Consider the following 24,103-nt stretch of genomic DNA (forward strand, 5'->3'; position numbering starts at 1 on the left):
TCAGGTACACGTGCGAAAATAGGTCACGCAGCTGCTTGCGTGCTTGGTTGTTGTTGTTGTTGGTGGTGGTGGTTTTTATTCGTTACAGATTTTGGTGCCTTAAGTCTTACATATTATCGCGTTCTTATTTCATATTGTGAAGAAAGCAAAAGTATTTTCCGCTTCAGAACCAAGGTAGGTGTTCTGGGGTGATGGCAGCAGTCGGCTCACCTCGTTCAACCACACATTTCTCCATAGGAAAAAAAAATATCAACAAAATGAAAAACAAGTGGAGTTTATTTTACAGTAACACAACAGTGACATTCAGGGTCAAGACCTTCTAATTCCAGTCCAAACCCACAGAACCAACTCAGTGTCCTTTGAAAGGTCTCACAACCGTAGCGTTGCATTACAGCGTTTGGAAGCTTTTATGGGCGATGCTTGATAAAACAAAAAAACAAAAACAAAACAAAAGTATAATGCAAAATCAAATCAAATTTAAAATGAATTCATTTTTTTTTATTTTCAAAACAACAAAAAATACAAACGCTTGAAAAATGATCACAATTACAGGAAAAACAGCCATTACAAAAACATCTCACCTAAGTGATAAACACCTCACCTAAGGTAAATTTCTTGACAAGCCCTCTGCTGTGGAGGGTTGAGGACCTCCCACGCTCGCATCCACCCGCTCACAGCAGAAGCACGGCTCAGGACTCACGGAGACACAAGGCGGCCGCCCGCCCGCCAACTCATTTCTTCTTCTTCTTCTTCTTCTTCGGAGGTCCGCGATCCGACTCGCTGCTGCTCCCCGAGTCCGAGCTGTCGGAGGACGAGGAGGAGGTATTGGAGGAGGAGGAGGAGGACGAAGAGGAGGCGCTGGTGTCGCTGTCGTCCGAGGAGGAGCTGGAGGAGTCGCTGCTGTCGGACGACACGTCGCTGGAGGAGCCGTCCGAGTCGCTGCTGCTGTTGTCGCTGGAGTCTTTCACCCTGCAGAGTGGAGGGGAGACAGTGCAGCGTCGTGATGCTAGTAGCAGGTTGAGCGGTTGCTAACTTAACTGTGCTAGCTAACGTTTTTTTTTTTTTTTTGCTTCGACAGTGGTTCATTTACTGGTAACACCTGTTGCCACCTGCTACCAGTGAAGGAAAACTGCTGCGTTTTTCTATGAGCTGAGCTTACTGTATATAATGTCCATATTGTTAAATTAACCATTATTTTGCCATCAAAAGGTGCCTGTTGTCAAGTACAGGGAAACCAGTGTTCAGATGTTTAAAGTTTCACTGAAGTAAAAATAAATAAATAAATAAATGAATAAAGTGAGTGCCAGTGTCCTGCTGTGTGTTCCTTTTCACAGAAAGACCAAAAAAAGGTCAAAAATAAATAAATAAATAAATAAATAAATAAAAGGGGGAGGTGGGAGTTGGTAAAACAAACCAATGTTCTACTGCAGATTACCAAAGAATGGACCAAGGTGGAAACAAAGTTCTGTCACTTTTTTTTATGTCTCTGACTGTAACTGTTGTCATTGTTAAATATAAAAAAATAAAAATAAAAATAACAATATATATAATAAAAATATTTGATCACAAAAAAAAGTTCTGTCACTTTTTCAAAAAAAAAAAAGAAAGAAAGAAAAGTCAGGACAGAAAGTCTGGGAGTCGTCACCATTGTTACGCCACAGTCATTATCAGGAAGGCAAATGGTGCAGTGCCCAGTGGCTGCCACCAGAAAGCACTGTTTTGCCCATTATTTTATCTTCAGTGTTTTTTTCAGTATTTTATTCCCTTCTGCAAAAAACAGCGGAGTTCATTCACGCTGCCCTGACACCGGTAAACAAGCTGTGAAATTGTGCACCAAAGTCAAGTCATTTTGGAGGGAGTATGTCATTAGACTTGTATTCTTACTTGTATTACTGCTTTAGTCAGAATGTCTTTTAATTCTTTCAATCAATGTCTTACAGGTTTTTTAACCATTTCCTGTTTTTTTTTTCCGTGCTGATCCGATTTCCTCTTTGACTGCAAAATCTAGTTTACCGGTTGGTTTCAATGACTTAACCTTAATGTTCATGCTGCTTTTTTTTGGTCAAAAAATTGCTTCATTTCACAATAAAATGCTGTGGAATGTAAAACATGCCAGAAAAACTGCATGGAAAAAAAAAAAAAAGATTGCAGACGGCGGCAAAATAGTAGAAAAGCGGACACAAACAGGGATGTGGCAAAGGCACTCTGTAACTTACTTCTTTTTAACTTTCTTCTCAGTCGAACCTTCTACTCCTGACCTGTAAAGAGAAAATAATTTGTCACTAGATAATCAGTCATGTGAAAAAATGGGACAGCCGATGGAAGAGTGAGCATGATGGTGAGAGTAACGGAGCTGCACGAGGGATTCAGGAAGACGATCGTAGCCGGCGACGAGTCGGTTGAGGGATTTAAAAAAGATCTCAAAAGAATTTGAAATCAGCCGTTAAAACTGTTTGGCCAAAATGGTCTGCAAGTGGAGGGAATTTGAACCAGCTGCCAACATGCCCACGTCGGCTCATCCAAGTCAATCCACTCCGAGAGCAGACAGCCAGAGGTCTCCAAAAAGCCTGAAATGTCATCATGGGTCCTGTTTCATCCTCCAGCTCCTGCTGATGTGAAAGCCGCGCCTCCTTCATCAGAAAGAGACTGCACCAGTTTAACTTGCATGGGAAGAATGGAAGTGTGCACCAAGGAGAGACTAAAGTCTGCCGGACAAAATGCTGACAAGGACCAGAACTTCTGGACTAACGTTTTTTTTTTTTTTGGACGGATGAGACGAAAACTGAGGGATTCTCTCGCCACAACAGAGGACATGACTGGTGTGAACCCAACACAGCATTCCAGGAAAAGAAGCTCCTTTGCTTTACTGCAGCAGGACCTGCTCAGCTCTCCATCATTGAATCCACCGTCAATTTTCCTGCGTATCGGTGGGTGTTTGAGGAACACGCGTGACCATCAGTCAGAAGACTGAAGCTGAAGTGGATTCATGACAACGACCCAAAATGTTCTAAAGCGTACCAGTCAATCTACCAAGGACGGCTTGAAAGCTGACAAATGGAGACTCCTGGAACGGTGGAGTCACAGCCCAGATCTGAATCCGGTTGACATGCTGTAGGCTGACTTGAAGCAGACTGTACATGTGAAGAAAAAAAAAAAAAAAAAAACTCAAACGTCTCGTAGCTGAAAGAATTGTGGTGAACTTTCCCCAGGCTGATATGAGAGACTGGTAGGTGGCCACGAGAAGCGTCTCACTGCAGTCACTTCAGCTAAAGGTTGGTAGCAGTCACACGTTCAAGATAAATTAACAATGAGGAAATAACTTCATTGTCTTGTGCAAAGGCAACCCCCCCCCCCCCCTCCCATCGAAGGACACACAAATCATCACTCACCCTGCGATGCTGACGACTTTGTTTTCATTCTCCTTGAGTTTCTTTTTCATCTCCACGGTCCTCGAGGGCCTGTGCACATACTTGCGCTTCCCCGTGCACTCGTACGTCCAGTGTCCCATCTCCAAACATTTCTGGCAGCGCACATGTTGTTTGTTGGCCTCTCTGGATGAGTGAAAACATGAATGAAAGACTTATTCAAAAAATTGTGTTTTTTTTTCTTCGTCTCCGCGTTATAACAATGCCCTGAATTATTAATAAATGTTATGAGCGATGCTTTCTGAAGCGCTGTGATTACACAATGACTTATTTACTGCCGGCGAAACATGGATATTGGCGACAGGATCATTTTACAACATCATTTTACATTAATGAGGACAGAAATATGTCCAACAAATACACAAACATAATTTTAAAGTGGAATAACGAAACACCGCCTCGTATTCTTTTTTGTACCACTTGAGCCCGAAGCTCTGTCCGGAACCAAATGCATAATCTTTCATCGAAAACGGCGCCCTATGTGACCGAAAAGCTCTGTGACGCTTCTTCTTCAAAGTTATCATCATCGCACCCGATAAAACGGCAGATTTTTTTTGAAATAATTTTAATTTTTACTCACGCTTGTCTCCTTGCTATTATTCTATGCATAGGAGTCGCCATATTGCGCCCAACTTTTCTTCGTCGATGGTAATGGACTTCCGGCCAACTGAAAGCGACGACTTCCCCCACGGTAGAAACGAGTTACTGCAGCCCATATTTCACGTGCATTTTTTTTTTTCTTTCTACTTTCCACCAGTTCGCCACAACGATTCATACGCATCCACTTTTCTCGCATCAACTAACTGCATATCCCACAGTGGTGATACGTGATACGCAGGTATACGCTTCCGCACTGTGTAACCACGAGTCAATATGATTTTTTTTTTTTTTTTTTGACACAACTTTCACAACTTCACAAGGCAGTTACGTCTAGACGATCCATAATCTCGTCTTTCATTGTCTCACTAATATGTGGATGCATACTTAATGCATCACTGAGCATGGTGGTTCTTATTTTGTGTTGTTTCAAAGTATCTGCGGCAGAACAGATTTGTATGAGCCTGGGGGGGGGGGGGGGGGGGGTCAACCCACTTGAATAACTAGACTGCACAACTGATGCCCCCCTTCATAAGCAAACATAGCTCTCTTTAATCTCACTCAGTGGTAAATAATTCACCCCCTCCCCCCCCCCACACACACACATACATGATGGTCTCTTTCATGTTCTCATTTGATACTCCATAAAAAGCGTGCGTGACAGATTGTATTATGTATGTATGTGCAGGTACTACCCGAAAAATGAGAATATCAAGTAAAAGTTGTTTTATTTTGGCAATTTAACATAAAAGATGAAACCAACAAATTTTATTGAGCCATTACACGCAAACTGACATATCTCAAGCAGTTCCTTGTTGTAACTTTGCTGATTAAGATTTGGCTTTATGTATCATTCTGATTTTCTGAACTTTTGAATTTGATTTTTTTTTTTTAGGCTGCGAGACCTGATCAGCAAAATCCAAAGAAATAAAGACTTGAAATATATTGATTTGCATATCATTCGTTTTTAAAATATGTCAAATTCACCTTTTAAGTTGAATAGCAGAAATACAACCTTTTCAGGATATTCTAATTTTCTGGGTAGTACTGTATGTACTGACCGACTCTGCTGAGTGATTTCATTCTAACAAGAACTTTAATGAAAAACAATTTCATCACAAATCACAACACATACGCTACAGTTACACTACAGACAACTTAGAAGAAGCTATAATAATATTTTACATTGTATTTATTAAATTGCATTAACTTGCTCAGTCCATTATTCAATATCCTAACTGTGTTATACAGTGCAAATATACTGTGTAGATAGATAGATAGATAGATAGAGTTAGAAGGGGCTTTGCCCGGTCATGGTAAGGTCCAGAGCCATCTAGAAACACCCAAATCTCGCGATGGTTTGCGGTGTTTCGCGTCGATCGTGAACAGCAGCGTCGGAGCTGGTAGTCAGCGGTTGTGGATTATGACGAGAGGTACTAACCCTGCCTACTTAGCAGCACGGCTCAATAAAACTACAGCCTCTGACTTGTCACTCGCTTGAACCCGTAGCGGCGCGCCTCCAATCTTTTTTTATACGTCCACTTGTGTATATACCGTCATAGCGCTGCGGGTGTCGGACAGCTCAAGATGTCAGTGGTGGGATTCGATTTGGGCTTCCAGAGCTGCTATGTTGGCGTAGCCCGAGCCGGAGGAATCGAGACAATCGCCAACGAGTACAGCGACAGATGCACGCCGTAAGTCAACGCGACCAGAACCTCTTATTCACCCGGATCACATGGTGAAATGACAGACGATTTGATGAGGGGGGTTTATGCTTACTGCTTCCCTTTTTTATGATTACGTGCACAAGTCCTAGCGGCGATGCCAGCCAGTGAGCGAGCAGTGCACGTGAACAAGTTGCGGCTCCACGGACCTAGCCACACCGTTAGCTTACGGTGTTAGCTAGTGCTAAACTTGTGCTCTTTGTGCCGCGGGGATAGTGAACCGTTGTGAATGTGACTAATTCGTGTTGGTAAAACAGCGGGGCGATACCCGCCGTGTACGGAGGGAGGGGGGAGGTTTTCTTCCTCCGCCGAACGGCATTTTGTGCCTCCGAACACGAGGCTTGCTAGTTAGATAAGCTCTCATTTTTCATTAACAGGACTGAGAAGGGCACAGTGCGTTTCGAGCAGTGTGCCTCCGTATGTCCGCCGGATGCACGCCGGGCGGTGTTTGTGGCTCGTGTCTCAAAAGCAGCGAGTGCTGCTCCGGCCAACCGGTGTACCCCGTGTGACACATGGTTCGCACCGCTAAAATGACGCCAGCCGCCCTGTACCTTGTTGGAATATTCTAGCAACTCCTGATTTTTTCCTCAAGGTTTTTTTTTGTTTGAGACGCTCGTCAAAATTCCAAAATTCTCACTCGCAGGCCTTTTCAATAAGACGCGATCAAAGGGTTTTCTGTTTTAAGTTCAAATCACGTGGTTGACTGGGCACAGTTTGTACCCTGGCAACATGCTGCTGTTTAATGTAAAAATAACATATATATGAAATATAAATGACGTGTGTGTGTATGTATATATAAAAAACATGTATATAAAATAACGTATATACTATAAATAACGTGTGTGTGTATATGTATATGTGTGTGTATGTATGTATATATATATATATATATATATATATATATATATATATATATATATATATATCACAAGATGAGGAAGATATTGGTGTATTGTAATCCGGCTTTTTGGCAGACATTTCTTTTTAATATATATTTGTGTAATGGCACAGTAACTCATAGCTAAGGCTGAGCAGTTTTTCAGATTCTGCAATATATATTGATATTTTTGTTTCCCCAGTAAATATGGATTTTTCAGCTGGGAGTATTGGTACATTAAGACCCATTTAAATACCCTGTGTTCAATTAATTAAATCAAATTAAATTTAGGAACTTGCAAGATTTCACCAAAATCGCTGTGTTACTTTAAAATGATGTAAGTGTATTAAATTGTATGGAATCATATCAAAGTGTATGATTGGCTGAATACCACGATGTATATTGTATTGTGAGATTGGCGTATTGCCACAGCCCTACTCATAGCTGTGTAGTAAACCACAGGGTCACAAAGCATGTCCTGTTAGATTTGACTGAAGGAACAGGAACAGATGTGTCGACACTGATTCTACAAAGTATATAAAAACTCTGATGAGTGTGAAATTACACCATACTCTTATTTATATTAATTAATAATTCCCTCAGTGTATCGTGTAATACTTGAATTATACAAGAGCTCAGTTGCCTTGCATTGCTTAATGTTGCCTTTGCTGTATCTTTCTTGACAGGTCGTTTGTATCATTTGGTCAAAGGAATCGATCCATAGGAGCAGCAGCCAAAAGCCAGGTACATTAAATCCAACCATCTCTTTGACCCCGTTTGCTTTTATTTGAAGTAAATTCCAAATCACCAGGCACACATTTGCAGCCTTTTTATTATTTGTTGTAATCCCACCTGTTTTGCCTTTTTTCTTGCTTCCAGGTGGTGACCAACTGCAAAAACACAGTGCAGGGCTTCAAGAAATTCCATGGCCGCCCTTTTGCAGACCCCTCCGTCCAGGCAGCCAAGGCTAACTTGGTGTACGACCTGGCGCAGATGCCCTCTGGATCCACGGGGATAAAAGTAGGGTTTTTACAGTTCCTCCATTATTTCTTATTTTTGAAAGAACACACGGGGAACTTTATGATCAGACTCATTTTCCTGAAAAGACTTGATGCTAAAACTGAAGTGTCTCTGAACTCCTGGTGTCTTCAGGTGATGTATCTGGAGGAGGAGAAGGTGTTCAGCGTGGAGCAGGTCACTGGGATGCTGCTGACCAAACTGAAGGAGACGGCGGAAAGTGCACTGAAGAAACCTGTTGCCGACTGCGTCATCTCGGTGAGCATCGCTGCTCGTGTCCACTGTGACGCCCTCTTGTCTGAAGGAATTGAATAAAACTTCAGGATGGCAGGAGTTCTCTCTGGAATTCAGTGCTCCAGGCCGCCACTCTAAATAGACTTGCACAGTAAATACACATATTCCCTCCCATTTTCACTGTATTGCTGATAAATACTTTGACAATAAGTACAGAAACTGCATTGTTAGAAATTCCCAAACTTCTGATTTGCAAATAGATTTAGAAGTTTTTCAGCAACAAAATATATTCAATAATTAAAAAGAAATGTTGGCAAAGTCCCCGCAACCCTGAGTTCAGGAAGAAGCAGGTATTGAAAATGGATAGATGGACATTGGCAAACTTACTCGTTGCACCTTTGCAAGTAGATGGAAGATGTACTTGTACTGTCTCAGATTTGAGGGGCAAAATGCAATCGTTTGGGGCCTGTCTGGAGACCTGGAAGCCACTTGGTTACAGTGGAGGCGGGTTTGGGTTCGTCCTCCTCGGCTGGGTCCTCCAAACGATCCACTTTCCGACAGAGGACGCGCCCTTCGAAGGATGCAGACCCTGAATTGAGACACAGCCATAGTCTGAAACCAGACCAGCTGCCTGTTGTGCGGGTCCATCGCCTTTGCATTCACAATTTATTTTCCGTGTAAATAACTTGCAGCTAATTTTGCCTGAGAAAATGTTTCCAATTGAAAGTTGCCTGGTGGGCGCATGGACGTTTTGTTACCAGGGCTGCAGCTATCGAATATTGCGATATTTTAATCGAGTCATCGGATTAAAGACTTAGGCTTAGACTTTCTTCATTGTCATTTAGAAAAGAAACACAGCAGTGATTCATTTTCACGACGAAATGTCGTTGCCCAGTTCCGGAGTACAGCAAACTAACTTACAAGCTGAGATAAATATAAAAATATATAAAGATATGGGATATCTGGAGGTAGAATGTTGGTGTAGCAAAATTAATATACAGTAAAATACACATAGTATAGACAGCGACGAGGTGGTGGGTTATGTAGGCTGTATAGTATGGACAGCCTACAAACTTATGTTTGCCTCATTAAAGCCCAATTAAAAAATATAGAATAGAAAATAAGACCCATCGCTTGATAATAACAATCAATTTGTTTCCTTTCTCAGAAAATCTGGCATTTCATTGCATGCATATTATGTAAAGTAGTAAACCGTTTCAGTCAAAATTTCCAATGAAGAATAAATAAAATGACTTCCAACTTAACATTTCCTGGGAAACAAAATTGAATTAAAATAAACATGTTGTTGTCTGTCAGTACAGCTGCTTGATGTTTTGAGCAGAAACTTTCTTAATAAATATTTTGAAGGCTAAATGTCTGAATCATACAATAAGCCTTACTGACCCAATATACTGCAAACTGAAATGAATAGACACATGGGTATGGTTAATCTGTTAATAGCAGATCTACACACTCTCAACAATCTAGATCTAAAAAGTAACTGGTAAGTTGTCAATAATTGTTGTGGAGTAAAAGTACAATATTTGCCTCTGAGATGTAGCGGAGTAGAAGTGAAAGTATTAAACGTTGGAAGTACTAAATCACTCAAGTGAAGGAAAAAAAACACTAAAACAATGAATGTATTTCAGCACTTGAGTCAGTGTATTTTCCAGAGTCTCACTTTTTTCACAGTTGGCTGGTCCGGCGACTTGTGCTACGGAGCAACTTCTCGTCCGGAACATACAGTACAGTAGTCCCTTCTGACCACTGCCTAATGTTGGCCACGGTTCAGAACAACAACGGTTCTTGGACGCGACGTTAGCAGCGTTAATGTTTGCATCGTGGACTTTATGTCGAGTTTTTCTTGTCCCGGGTCGTTCGCTCATGCTGTCAAATGGGCCTTTTTCTTTTGAGGCGCTGCAGCATTGAAGTTGTCCTGCTGTGGTGCGCCAGCTCCATCCTGCAACGTACACACACCACAATGTTGTCCATAATGTTTAGTTTAAAGTGATCCCATGCCTTCCACTGCTTCTGTCTCTTCCTCTTATTGCCTTCACTTTGCTGCGTTTGCTCATTTGTTTTGGGTCCTGGCCTCTGCCATTCTGTCAGCTTGCAACAAAACTCCTCACTCACTCACTCACTCACACAAACACACACACACACACACACACACACGTTGCCAAAAGGCGGCTTACGTTGTGTCACACTTAAAAGAGTCGGTGTGAAACGTGAGCTTTGAATTAAATTAAAGGAGACCTCGAGTTGGATGAAATTCCTGGATTATTTTTTGTACTGGAATTACTGGAGGGAGATGCTGAGATGTGGGAGTTCCTTGGCTGGCCCGGCCCGACAAATCCACCAGCACCGCTAGCATGTGTTATGTAACGTTACAGTCCTCACACACTCAGGCTGATGCTTTTGTCGGTCTTGAAACAGCAGTTTGCCTCATCGCCAGCGACACGCAACGTGTGATCTTTTGGTTTGCCAAGAGCCAAAATGGCCCCCGGAGGACGGCTCCTCCCCGACGGAGGAATCAGCTCACGTCTTGTGACACTAGCAAGACCTCGTGGAGTGTGTGTCGCATCTCAGACAGTCCTGGCAGGAGCGACGGGTGTTCAGCTGTCAGAGGATCTCCCCCCTTGCCGCCCTACCCCCCCCCCCCCCCCCCCACCACCACCACCACCACCACCCACCACCACCACCACGCTGATGTGTATCCTTACTTCTGCTCCTCAGGTCCCCGGTTACTTCACAGACGCTCAGCGGAGGTCCGTCATGGACGCGGCTCAGATCGCAGGCCTCAACTGTCTACGACTCATGAATGAAACCACAGCAGGTACTGACGGATTGGAGACACACGGTTCCCTCCGGGGGGCCACCGCTGACATTTTTCTGTCGTGAAATGTTCGTTTTTAACGGCTGAGACTGATTGCAGAAAGAAAAAAGGGCCTTGTTTTTGAAATTCTGTGCCGGTGACAAGCATCATCATCATCATCATCTTCAGCTAGTCGATGATAGAAATGATAGAAACGTTGTGTCTGTGGCTTTTTATAAATGTTCTGAATCCCTCACTGCCTGTCTGCTGCAGTCACTCTGGCATATGGAATCTACAAGCAGGACCTCCCAGCCCCTGAGGAGAAGGCCCGGGTAGTGGTGTTTGTGGACCTGGGCCACTCGGGGTACCAGGTGTCAGTTTGTGCCTTCAACAAGGGGAAGCTTAAGGTGAGCCGTGCATGAAGCTCCAGGTTCCACCTCACTTTATGATGCGTGCAGGGACTGCGATGGCTGCCGGGTCTTTCTTGATATCTTCTCCCTCCCACCACCAGATCCTGGCCATGGCCTTTGACCCTGAGCTGGGGGGGAAGGACTTTGATGATATCCTGGTGAGCCACTTCTGCGAGGACTTTGGGAAGAGGTACAAGCTGGACGTGAGGTCCAAGCCCCGGGCCCTGGTGCGCCTCTTCCAGGAGTGCGAGAAGCTCAAGAAGCTGATGAGCGCCAACTCCTCCGACCTGCCGCTCAACATTGAGTGCTTCATGAACGACATCGACGTCAGCGGCAAACTAAACAGGTGAGAGATGAGAACTTTCCCCAAAACCATCTGCAGGAGGAGTGAAGCTGGAGTCCAACTCTGACCTGCAGAGTCAGAATAATGAGCTGGCTGCTATTGATAGCAGGTTTATGCAGCCCCCCTACTCCCTACTACCAACCCACCCACCAGCGTGCTTCAGTCTATTAATAACCTTTCACTGTGTCCCCCCCAGAGGCCAGTTTGAGGAGATGTGTGCAGGGCTGCTGACCAAAGTAGAGGCTCCACTCCGCAGCGTCATGGAACAAGCCAGTGAGTAACCAGACTGTAATAGCAGTGACCGTTGCACGTGCAACACCGTGCGTGCGTGCGTGCGTGCGTGCGTGCGTGCGTGCGTGCGTGTGTGTTTTAAGTTTATGGTATGATTATATTTGTGCTTTATTATTATATATATATATATATATATATATATATTTATTTTTACAATGCAATATTGCCTTTTTTTGGTCAGAGTAGTTTTATCGTTGCATCCCTAATATCTATATACTGTATATATGTGTATAAATATGTATATCTATACATATACACACACACACACACAAACAATATTTGGTATTTTTGAGGAAATTGTTCATATTCTTGCTGTATTGCTGCATCATCCGCCATCTTGCCTCTTGCTCCCAGAGCTGAAGAAGGAGGACATCTATGCAGTGGAGATTGTTGGTGGCGCCTCCAGGATTCCCTCCATCAAGGAGCGAATCAGCAAGTTCTTTGGCAAAGAGCTGAGCACGACGCTGAACGCCGACGAGGCCGTGGCCAGAGGCTGTGCACTGCAGGTGGAGCACCCTCACCCTCCGCTCTTTGAGCCGCCGCTCGGGACCATTAGCTCTGCTGCGTTTGATTGAACCCTGTTCAAATGCTCCCTTTTTGTCCCCAGTGTGCTATCTTATCACCAGCATTCAAAGTCCGAGAGTTCTCCATCACGGACGTGGTACCCTACTCCGTCTCCCTCAAGTGGAACTCTGCTGCAGAGGACGGACTGAGGTGAGATCCCTGGATCCACTCTCTGGGAAGGGAAATTGATTCCTCGTGCCACTATAGTGTGGTTCTGAAAGTTTGTCACCTGAGGCCATGCAGAAAATATGATAAATATATGCAAATTAATCAAAATGCAGTTCTTGAATATATTTACGTAGCCATTGATAGTAAAGTATGAGGAAAGTAAAGGTTTCTGGGAAAAAGGAGCAAGCAAGCGAGTCACCGGTGAAACGACAGGAGAAATTCCAAAAAGCACCCAAAATCAAAAGTTGTTATTATAATAATAATAATAATAATAATAATAATATTGTTATGGCACTATTGCCATTGTTATATGCACTATATATTGTAAATGTATCGTTATCACGATATCAACATGTGCGATATAAATTAATAAATAGTAGTTCATCCATGTGCTAAAGAAATTTGGCCAATCAGATTATTGCGTTGGATGCCCGCCTCCAACTAACTGGTTTTGGTTGAGGTTGCGAACCATGTGGAGAGAGTGAGGGGGTGCAGTCATGGCGGAAGCAACAGAGACATGCGTTATTATAGACATGCATCATTATTATTATTATTGACCTCTTCCTTTCTCTCCCTCCTTGATCAGCGATTGTGAGGTTTTCCCAAAGAATCATCCGGCTCCCTTCTCCAAAGTTCTGACCTTCTTCAGAAAAGAGCCCTTTGCCCTGGAGGCCTACTACAACAACCCCAAGGAGCTGCCCTACCCCAGCAGCTCTCTAGGTACTGCTGACTGGTCCAGCACATTATCCGGGACACACACGCTCACATTTAATCAAAATGCCCTTTTAGCCGGCGAGTCCTCGTTTCTTCAGTCACTTTTTTTTCAGCATAATTTGCAATTTGAGTGAGTTTAGACCAGATGTGGGCAAACTCCGGCCCACGGGCCACAGCCGGCCCGTTGGTCTTCTCAATCTGGGCCGCTGAAGATTGACAGAATTGCGCAAATCATATCATTATGACTGCATCCATTCGAACTTGTCCTGTATTGCCTTGCATCCCACTAGATGGTGCATTTGCCTTATTTCCAAGCACCACGGTCATGGAGCTGATCGCTGCCACTGATATCGCTGCCACTGATATCTCTGCCACTCTCCCGTCTCAGCAGCGTCTCTCCGCACCGCAGCGCTGTCAACCCGTAGCAGATTTATTTCTGACGGAGCCATTGCTAAATCCCGTCAAGCTCAACAGAGCAGATTGCACCAGACAGGAAATCCGACACAAAATCAATATAATATATTATAAAATATGTATATTTCTTTCCCTTTCAAAAATACGCTGACTACACAGGTCATATACAGCCGATCACAATTTAAAATAAACGTTACGTCATAAGCGGCGACACCAGGTCAACAGGCAATTGATCGACTGTTCCCACTGAAAGTGAATATAAGCATTAACACTGTCGTTTTTTTTAAATATTTGAAAAATCATGTTACAAAAGAATCTTTTGAATTTCTTTTTTTTGTTCAAAGTCTTCTGCAATTTTTTAAACATATTAATTTTTTTTTTGAGTGAAACAATGCTGGAGCTGTAATAAGACGGTGCACGCATCTTTGCAGAAATAAAAACAAGAATATGTTCATTTATGTTAATTATGTTCGATATGTACATATTGGGTGCTGGCCCGGCCCATCAGTCAATTTTTAAAAGTCAATGTGGCCCCTGAGCCAAAAGGTTTGCCCACCCCTGGTTTAGACTGTGCTCATTTTAAGTTAATAATTCACGTGTGTAACGGTTTTCACCACTGAACTTGTTATGAGTTGAAGCGGTAAAATGTGTTGTAGTTTGATTGAGTGATTTGATGCAACTCGCTGTCCTGTCCCCCGTCTGTTCTGAAGGAAACTTCCTGGTTCAGAACGTGGTTCCTCAGGAGTCTGGGGAAAGTGCCAAGGTCAAGGTCAAAGTCCGGGTCAACGTGCATGGCGTGTTCAGCGTGGCCAGCGCCTCCCTCATCGAGATTGTGAAACCTGCCGAGGGGGAGGAGCCAATGGAGACGGACCAGACGGCCAAGGAGGAGGAGGTGTGTGTGTGTGTACTGGAGGGTTTGTGTCCGGAGCACACAGCTTTCTTTTTTTTTTTTTCCTCTTGTCCTGGCTGGCTGTGAAGGAAACCGGTTCTCTGGTCGCGCCCTGTCCTCACCTTTCATAGTCAGTTATATTGTTATTGTGGAATGTCGATGTCCTGCTGAAACAAGTCTCCAGCCACCTCCCTCCACTCCACCCTTATTTCTTAAATGACTACTTTTTTTTAAAACGAGATCTTCATTCGTCTTTGTTGACACGCTGCCCCCTTTTTATTGGTTCAATGGAAGATTTATTATCTGGTTATTAACCCTACAGTCACAGCAGCACCCACTCTCTGGTACCAGCAGTGTTGCCAACTTTGGCGGCTTTCTCTCTAAATCTGGCGACTTTCCAACTCGCCGTGGCGACTTTTTGTCAAAAGTGACCAGTGACAAATCTAGCGACTTTTTATGGTGTTATTGGAGACTTTTCTGGTATTTTGGAGCCTGATATGAAAGCACGTATCGTTCCTCCGCAGTTTCTGTTCTCGGTGAGCAGTGTGCGCTGCCGTGAGCCCCTCCCCGCCCCAGAGGAGTCATAGATGAGCGCGGCAGTGTTGGGCAGCTGCAGAGCCTCAGCACTCAGCGTCCAGCTAATGAATCGTTCGCGCCCTTCCTTACATAGTCTTAAATGTAAAGGTTTATTCGTTGTCACACTAAACTAATTCACTGCATTTGACTCACACCGCCTCAGTCACTGACTCGCCCTTAATTCCAAAGGGAACTTATGGTCCAACAACAATCCTCTTAAATAAGGAGGTTAAAACTAAAAGCTAAAGATGTGACACTCTTAAAAGCAGCTGTGAGGCTCAGACAAGCCAAACCTTTTCACTAATTAATGAACCAACAATACTGCGCATTGAAACACAACTCAACCTCTTTTTAGACACAATTCCTGTCAATCATAAAATATAAAAAAAAAATAGTCGTGTGTAGTTCTAAAACATTTACAGACTTTTTTTCATTTTTCATTTTGTCTCTCCCACGACGTCATTCCTCTCCCACAGCATCCATTGCGATCAAGTACAAACTTCCAGTTATGCAAATTAGGCAATGACATCATTTGGCGACTTTTAGGACAGCCAATGGCGACTTAAAAAAAAGTGCTGAGGCAAGTGATTAACTGCTAACCGTAATACAGATATGGCACCTGAGGGACTACTGAAAATTTTCTGAAAGATTAAAAGTCCAGGACTTAAAAATCCACAATAGCAAAATTAGTGAAGAACTGTGTTTCAGGTCAAAGGTCATCCTGTCAGCCGTTTCTTTTCCAGGCGTTTCTGTTTTTGCGTATTGTGTTGCAGTCTATGGCTGCAGTATCTCGAGTGACCACTGGACAAAATCACCGTCCCGTCATAATGTCAGTCCAATACAAAAAAAGAAACGCCTGTAAAATAGCTGAGGGGATGACCTTCGACCTGACACATGGTTCATAATAAATCTTTATCATATAGATTTTTAAGTCATGGACTCTTCATCTTTCTGAAAAACATACAAAGGTCAGAAAATCTCCAGAAAATTGTTTTAAATTCCCAACAGGGTGATACGCGATACGTGCCGCTTTGACTCGGCTCCTTCTGATTGGCCGACGTGTACTGATGCATCCGTGTGAGTGACAAAGGCATAATGGGAGGTGACGCTACTGCACAGGTGTCATTACATGTTGTGGGTCACTGGTGCAGAGGGCTGCCCTGGTGTTGATGACATTGTGTGTATTACAATTTCACCGCCCACCGCTTCTGGAAATTATCACCAATCGTCGAACAGACTGCCAGTCAATTCTGTCCGGACACGACCGGTTTTTGTTCCCCCTTGACGTCCTACGTCCCTCTGTGTCCCTTTGTGTGCTAGAACAAGATGCAGGTGGACCAAGAGGATCAGAAGGGCCCGAGCGGAGACACAGAGGAGAAGAAACCAGAGGCGGAGGAGATGGAGGTGCCGCTGCCTGTTTCGCTCGCTTATTGAAAACAAATATCAGGTCCCATCTGGTCTGCCTGCGGCCGCCGAACCCAGCGTTGACCACCACCGCAATGGTTCTGTTGTTCACAGACAACCGAGGAGAAGCAGGACAAGAAGAATGAGCAGCAGCCGCCGCAGGCCAAGAAGCCCAAGGTGAAGACGAAGACGGTGGAGCTGCCGGTGGAGAGCAAGCAGCACTGGCAGCTGACCACCGACGTGCTCAACATGTTTGTGGAGAATGAGGTAATGCTGCTAGAGGGAGCAGCAATGGATGGAAGTGACAATGAAGCTGAATATATGGGTTTCCTGAATTTTATTATTATTGTTATTGTTATTATTATTATTATTATGAATTTGAAGCAATAACTCAACACCATCTCCTGCTGTTTGTTTTCTCTCCAGGGTAAGATGATCATGCAGGACAAGTTGGAGAAGGAGAGGAACGATGCAAAGAACAACGTGGAGGAGTACGTCTACGACATGAGGGACAAACTGCACGGAGCCCTGGAGAAGTTCATCAACGATGCCGTGAGTAGAGAGACAGAGCCGGGCTGCCATGTGACCAAATGCATTTATTTATTTCATTTCTGTTTAATATTTTTACTGATGTGTATACAAGAACAACAGAGGCATCTACATACATCCGTATACATTGGTGTAGTCATTTATATACACCCTAGCATTTGTGTATTTTTATATTTTCAAACGGGCAAAAATAAAATTAAAAAAAAAAAGAAGAAAGAAATAGAACCAAATAAACTATACAGTAATAAATGTATGTCCATGTGTATTGACTACTTAAATTATCCCCACAAGAGATAGAATACTTAAATAAAATAAAATAAAAAAGAGTGGGCGTGTGTGTGTGAGGATTACATTGTGGCAAAAAAAGTCCATAAATGGTTGCCATTTGTTATAAACTCACTCAAGTTTCCTCTTGTTGAGTTTCTGATTTTGTGAAATGACAGTCTCTTTGAGCCATTGTGTGCTGGAAGGAGCTGTTGGAGATTTCCAATTCAGAAGGATGTGGCGCTTCGCCAGTAAAGAAGTAAAAGCAATTCCTTCTAATTCTTTAGTGGAATATAAGGTCTATTCTTTCTGGCCAGAAATCAAACCCAGCTCACGCTCTCAAATCTCCTTTGTGTTAATGGTTAGATAATCACCACATGACTGGATAGAAGTATAAACCTTTGAAATGAAAGACCTTTGCGAACGATTAAATAGTAGGAGTTCACCCCACGGCTGCTTCGCCGGAAGGGGAATAAAGATTTTGCACAACTCCTAATCTGGAAATATCTAAAGAGATGAGAAGGTGGAAGATTACATTTAGTGACCAGATCTGTGAAGGAACAGAAGATCCCTTCCTTCTAGAACTCCTCCAGAGATTTCAGTCCCTTTGCCTGGAATCAAAGTGGAATCAGTAAATGTGGGTTTAAACACAAGGTTTTTCTCTTTTTTTAACAGTGGTGTTACAGCTGTGGGGGCAGTAAATTTAAACTCTTTTCTAAATTGAAACCATATCTTGAATGGTCAGAGTGGAGTCTAATTGACTGACCAGTTCTGGGTTAATGGAGGGGAACTGGAGATTGTCGAACCTGTGCATATCAGCTGGAAGTGATGAGAGTTCAGATCTATAGAAGGGACTCATAAAAAGACAGAACTGACAGCATTGGGGTTTTCCTGCAAGGCTGCTGATCCATCCTTAATGCGAGGTATTAAACACGAAGCTGCTTGACGCCGAAACTGTTGAGCTAGTAACCCACCAGACCTGTCGCCATGTTGCTAATATCTGGAACGGGAATGAAGCAGCAGGTGCTCCGCCTCATTCGTTGAAATGAGATCCAGCTCAGTTTGCAGGGTCGCACGATGCTTTTAAAGATCATCAGAGGAGGTGGACGCAAGTTGTTTATCTCCTGATTCTGAATCGGATGAGAGTTTCTGAATAGTTGAGATACTTCATTTTCTTATGTGCTGAGAATGAAATGATCTGACCATGCAAATGTGCTTCTAAGGATTCCCACAGTAGTTCTTTAGAGATGGATTCAGATCCAGATTGATTAAAATCAATGAAATCCTCTATTGCACTTTTTTTTATAAATTTATGAAATATATTTTATATTTTAATAATATAATTAATTATATATTAATTAATTTAACCAATTTATTATGAATTAATTTATTTCATTTTATTTTATTTTATTTTAACTATACTTTGGTATAACCTCCCCCCTACTCATTGTGATGCAGGATCGTGACTCCTTCTCGTTAAAACTGGAGGATGTGGAGAACTGGCTGTATGAGGACGGAGAGGACCAACAGAAACAAGTTTACATCGACAAACTGGCCGAGCTGAAGGTAACAACCAGCACAGGTGGCACAAGCAAGTACAGACATGTAAAAGTAGGAAAGTACCGGTCATGAAATGTAAAAAGTAAAATATTATTTTTTTTTTTTTGCCATTGACTCCAAAACCAAGCTACTCTAGAATAATCTCCTGTCTCTAAAATATCACCCACTTTCATGTTCAACTACACAGCAGCAGAGTTCAAGTAGCTCTACTTCAAACAACAACTGGAATCAATAATAATCTTCATCTTTGAACAGCTGCAAATCTTTAAGGAGTCATTTTACAACAGGAAGTTTGTTGTGTTCTGGAAATTGATGAGCCAATTTAATTTTGCTATCTGGTAGTTTCCCCGAGCAGGCTTTGACAACATACCAACACAGCCTACCACATGACCTCTGACAACACGACCTTTGACCTCTGCTGAAACCTGCTGTCGTCCTGCTCTGTAGAAAATCGGCCAGCCGGTGGTGGAGAGGTACAACGAGTCTGTGGAGAGGCCAAAGGCCTTCGAGGAGCTGGGCAGACAGATCCAGCTTTTCATGAAGGTGGTGGAGGCGTTCAAGGCCAAGGTGACCTTCAGACCGTCCCAACGCAGTCGGCCTTCACCTGCCCCGGATCACCCGACCTGTGAACGTTGTTGTCCCAACAGGAGGAGCAGTACAACCACCTGGACGAGGTGGAGGTGACCAGGGTGGACAAGCAGCTCAACGACGCCATGGTGTGGATGAATGGCAAGATGAACCAGCAGAACGGCCAGGACCTCACCCTGGAACCTGTGGTTAGAGTGGCTGAGATCCAGGCCAAGACAAAGGTAAAGAGAGAAGGAGAGAGAGATTGGAAGAAAAAAAAAAATCACCTATTGCACACAGAGGCTTTCCAACAGAGCTTTACGGGAACAGGCTGCAAACCGAGCTAAATTTTCCTTTTTGGTGTGGTGTGGTGTGATTTAGATTCAGAATACTTAATTAGCCCCAGAGGGAAATTCATTTTTGCAGCCAACCTTTCCTGAGCAAGTAAACCAGACGTGGGCAAAGTACGGCCCGCGGGCCACATCTGGCCCATCGTGTGTTCCTGTCCAACCCGCGTGAGGCCAGGCGTAAATTATGCAATATGCCGGTCGATGGTGAAGGTAGTTTCCCAAAGGTGTTCGATAGCGTTCCATCAGCGCTCCAAAGTTGATCATTGTCCTTTCGCGAGCCGGCTGCGGAGGTGCGCGTCGCTTAAAGTCTGCCGTGAATGACACCATTGCGGAACGATTGTGCAGTCAAAAGTGTCGAAAACAACAAAGAACACTGGCCGCCGCCAGAGTCGCTTCCATGTTGCTCTCCATTGTTTACTTCCCTGAATTCTGTGGCACTTCATCCACGCGATCTCAGCGTGATGACGTCAGCAGACACACAGCGGTGAAAGCAGAGGGGGTGCAGCTTGCCGGCGGGGGTGAGACCCCGCTGGGTTTAGGTCTGTGGAGAACGGACTAAATGCCGATCGACTGAGAGTCGTCCCGCATTCAAAAAACACAGTGTCAACCCCCTCATTTTAGTGGGAAAGGGCTTTAGTGGCCGTGAGGTCCACTCACCACTCACAACAACAGTGTCGGGCAACAGAGCTGCTGCTGCTACTGCTGCTGCTACTGCTGCTGCTACTGCTGCTGCTACTGCTGCTACTGATCAGCCTGCAGTCTCCCATTAAACCTCCATTACCACAAACTGCAAACAAGCAACCTTTCTTCCTGTTCTCAGTGGTGCTCATGTTGTTTGCGAGCTACTGCTGCTTTAAACAAGGCGTGCCTCAGGTGTTCTTCTTCCTCCGCCTTTCGGGAGTAAACTTGCGGTGCCACACCAGTCTGGGCATAGGTACTGCATCTTACTCAGTCGTCTCCAGCGTCTCCGTGTAAACGGGAATTTTTTTGATTACGACTTGGATATATTTAGCCCTAGTGTGTATGTACGTATGTGTATGTGTGTGTATATATATATATATATATATATGCATGTTAACTCACTGAACTTTTACAGTTCAGTTGACTTCATGTTCACCTCAGACTCTGTAACCTGTTGGTCTCGCTCTCCTCCTCTTCGCTTAGGAACTGTACTTAGCCTGCAACCCCGTGGTGTCCAAGCCCAAGCCCAAGGTGGAACTTCCCAAGGACGAGAAGACGGAGAATGGGCCCGTCAACGGCCAGGAGGCACCGGAGAGCCAGCAGCAGCCGGCGGCGGCCAACCAGGACAAGGCTCCGTCCAGCGGGCCGCAGCAGGAGGCGGAGCGCAAACTGCCAGAGATGGACATTGACTAACACTGCTGCAGGCTGGAAAATAGGAAAAGAAAACTAAGAAAGAGAAAAAAATAAAACACCTTTCACCTCCGCTCACTCCTCGGACCCTCCCTTCCTCCCTCCTCAATGCCCCCTCTCCCCCCTCCCTCTCCACACCACCCCTCCGGGACAATCGCCACTCTCTCTGGAAGACGCCGCCAGCAGCGCCACCTGTCTGTACTGTTCAGTCCGCCTTCTCATTTTCTCAGAGTTGAAAGGTATTGCTTATTATCATTATTATTATTATTATTATTATTATTATTATTGTTATTATTATTCTCCTCCTCATCATTGGATGGACTACTTAATAAAATCAAATAAAAAGTTGTGATTGTGGGATGAAACTGCTCTCCTGTCGCTTTGACGATTATGTTCACGATTTTTATTTTTTCTTAATTTTTATTTTTTTTGGTTGTCGTCAGCATCTTCCAAACAAATTTTGCGCTAAGAATGTCAAAATGAATAATAATCAAAAGGAATTGTAATCAAAGCTGCTCCGCAGAAGAAGAAGAAGAAGAAGAAGAAGAAGAAGAAAAATAATAATGATAATAAGAAAAATAGCAACCCAACTCTGGGTGTGTGTGATCTAATGCAGTATGAGGCTTCGAGCATCCGCTTGTTTTCAGTTAGTGCTGAAGGTGTTTTTATTACCTTTACTTGTACTGTATGTTTAACCTAGATACAAGTTACGACTACTACTACTACTACCACCACCACCACCGTGCGGGATTTCATTGTTTTGGCTTTTCCACATTCAGAAGCGATGGTCCGTTGGCTGTTCTCTCGTAGTCTGTATTATTTTTTTCTACTTTAAAAAAAATTGTGATTGATGGTTCTACAACGAATCCTCCCAAATTTTTTGGGGTGTGTAGCTGTTGTTGACACCACATAAACGGAAGAGGAAAAAAAGCAAAAATAAAATGTTGACAAAAGGAAACGCAAACAACGTGGCTGTGTGAAATTATTCATTTGTTTTAGATTGTCTATCATTTTTCATTCATAGATTTCAGACTGATTTCTGTTTGAGAATTTTTTTTTTAGCTCTTTAAATCAAGTGTATGTGTTTTTGTCTATTCTTTGTTCAGTAGTGTACACAATCTCCCATATGTTATGTTCAACATTTTTGTACTGAATTCCTGTTTGTTACGTCGTCGACAAGTTTGATCTAGGTAGTGCAATGCACCAAAAGGTAGCCAGGAGGTGCTGTTACCACCGCTTTCCCTTCAGTCATGAACCTTCTCTCTCTCTTTGCCGCGGTCTGCCGCTAGGCGCAGAGCGCTGTGACGTTATCTTGGCGCGTCCAATAGGAGAGAAGCCGGTTCTGAAAAAGCCAAAAGAACCCAGATACAGAGCAGGGCGCCATTTGCTAAGCGACAGAGCAAGAGTCTTTACGCCACGGCGCGTCTTTTTTGTTCCGAGTTCGTGTGTGAAAAAGCATGTACTTGTCGTCGGCGCGGCAAAAAACACTGGTTTTAATGCTAGTACGGTGGCGGAAGGTGTGGGTCCACCCAATTTGATGGCAAGGCAGGATTTGGGGGAGTACAGGCTCGTCCGGGAGCTAAACTTCCACACGGACCGCTTCGAGCTCTACTTCAGGCTGAGCAAGGAGCAGTTTGACCGCCTATTGTCTAGAGTTGGTCCCGAACCGAAAGCTTAGCCACACTTGCGAAACACAATTGACAAGTTTTTCCTCCCTTTTCGGACTTTTGCTCTACATCCGGACTGTTGATTTTTTTTTTTTTTTTTTTTTTCAGAACCGCCTGCTGTCCTATTGGACGCGCTAAGATGTCGTCACAGCGTGCTGCGCCCGAACGCGTCAAGCGCAGTGTGGCGACATCGCACCCATTCATTGTGTACGCGCACCGAGCTGAGCGGAGCAAGGGTGGCCTGCCGCCACGGTGCGCTCTGCGCCCGATTCAGGCCTTTAAGCCTTTAGGCTTTTTAATCCGGCCCGCTGAACTTGAAGAAATAATATTAATGATAAGTCATAAAATAACTGTATTTCATTCATTGTTTCAGTGTTTTGAGAGTCATTTCAATAAAGAGCTAAATACCACGGGGCTTGAAAGACACAGTTTGTGTTGTAACTTTGCTTTGGTTGATTTTCAATTGGCACAATTGCACGTTTTCTACATAACCAATGAGATGGGACACCAAAACACTTCATCCATCTGCTCCTGCTTCGGCCCTTTTGTCAAATTTAAGAACCCGTTGTGGCTCCACCAAGCCAAAAGCTTTCCCACCCCTGATCTAAATAATGCCTGTGCTATATTACTGAAGCCATGTTGAACAACAACAAAAATTGTTGGGATGACGTTACACACAGAGCGCATGCAGGTGCAGAGTGAAAGTGGATTTAATGGCCCAATGAAAAACATTTTCATTACTTTCTATTAAAAATCTATAGGATGTCTAAACGGGATGTTTGGTCACTCAGATGTTATTGATCCCCCTGACTGGACGGCTGTTACAAAATGCTGCTGGAGGTGTTGGCTTAACAACCCCCACTCACCCGTTACAACCAGTGGGTCACCTGTGTGTGTGTGTGCATTCAGTGTTTAGTTGCTTCACATCAGACACCTGCATTCTCTATTGGATTCTTTTTAGTTTATTGTATTTGTTAAATCTATTTAGAATATATTTTATTTATGTATTCATTATTATATATGGATTTTTTAAATTTATCATTTAGTTTATTGCATTCAAGTTTTTCCTTTGTTTAAAAAAAAAAAATTCTATTTCCTATCTTCTTACGATGGTGGGGGGAGGGGGGCCAAATCTTCAGTAAACGCTTCTCATTGCTATTCTGCCAAGTTAAGTTTGTTCTTCAGAGTCTAATTTTTTTTTTCCCTCTCTGATTCCACTTCCTGTCGACAGAGATGCTCGCTTAGCCTTAGCTTCAGGTTCCGGTTGACCTCTCAGTCCTTACCCCCTCAACTACCAAATTAAAGTTGTGAGT

General features: G+C 43.7%; 2 protein-coding genes across 2 annotated transcripts; one reads left to right on the forward strand and one right to left on the reverse strand.

The window, feature by feature from the left end:
• Positions 1–260: 260 nt before the first annotated feature.
• Positions 261–4,107, reverse strand: zcchc10 (zinc finger, CCHC domain containing 10). The gene is made up of 4 exons (XM_076022035.1): positions 4,006–4,107; positions 3,390–3,551; positions 2,217–2,258; positions 261–969 (listed from the first exon to the last, which is right to left on the reverse strand). The coding sequence occupies exons 1-4, from the start codon at positions 4,044–4,046 to the stop codon at positions 732–734; spliced, it is 483 nt and encodes a 160-aa protein (XP_075878150.1). The 5' UTR covers positions 4,047–4,107; the 3' UTR covers positions 261–731.
• A 1,315-nt stretch (positions 4,108–5,422) lies between these two features.
• hspa4a (heat shock protein 4a) lies at positions 5,423–22,090 on the forward strand. Its single transcript, XM_076019641.1, has 19 exons — positions 5,423–5,716; positions 7,310–7,367; positions 7,503–7,643; positions 7,776–7,898; positions 10,611–10,710; positions 10,963–11,096; positions 11,201–11,445; positions 11,639–11,715; positions 12,088–12,239; positions 12,341–12,447; positions 13,052–13,185; positions 14,304–14,485; positions 16,379–16,462; positions 16,577–16,729; positions 16,889–17,014; positions 18,734–18,841; positions 19,283–19,402; positions 19,483–19,644; positions 20,917–22,090. Exons 1-19 carry the CDS (start codon positions 5,610–5,612, stop codon positions 21,124–21,126), a joined length of 2,523 nt encoding a protein of 840 aa, XP_075875756.1. The 5' UTR covers positions 5,423–5,609; the 3' UTR covers positions 21,127–22,090.
• The last annotated feature ends 2,013 nt before the right edge of the window (positions 22,091–24,103 follow it).

Source organism: Nelusetta ayraudi, unplaced genomic scaffold (assembly GCF_046127955.1).
Source record: "Nelusetta ayraudi isolate G7.1 ecotype Tasmania unplaced genomic scaffold, CSIRO-AGI_Nayr_v1 ptg000011l, whole genome shotgun sequence".
Lineage (NCBI taxonomy): Eukaryota > Metazoa > Chordata > Actinopteri > Tetraodontiformes > Monacanthidae > Nelusetta > Nelusetta ayraudi.

Bases quoted from the DNA above. Each gene is read 5' to 3' on its own strand.
- hspa4a (XM_076019641.1), top strand. From the start codon at position 5,610: ATGTCAGTGGTGGGATTCGATTTGGGCTTCCAGAGCTGCTATGTTGGC. The intron at 11,446-11,638 runs GTGAGAGATGAG...TGTCCCCCCCAG, and splicing joins GTCAGCGGCAAACTAAACAG to AGGCCAGTTTGAGGAGATGT. The intron at 12,240-12,340 runs GTGGAGCACCCT...TTTTGTCCCCAG, and splicing joins CCAGAGGCTGTGCACTGCAG to TGTGCTATCTTATCACCAGC.
- zcchc10 (XM_076022035.1), bottom strand. From the start codon at position 4,046: ATGGCGACTCCTATGCATAGAATAATAGCAAGGAGACAAGC. The intron at 3,552-4,005 runs GTGAGTAAAAAT...TCACTCATCCAG, and splicing joins ATAATAGCAAGGAGACAAGC to AGAGGCCAACAAACAACATG. The intron at 2,259-3,389 runs GTGAGTGATGAT...TTCTCTTTACAG, and splicing joins AAAGTCGTCAGCATCGCAGG to GTCAGGAGTAGAAGGTTCGA.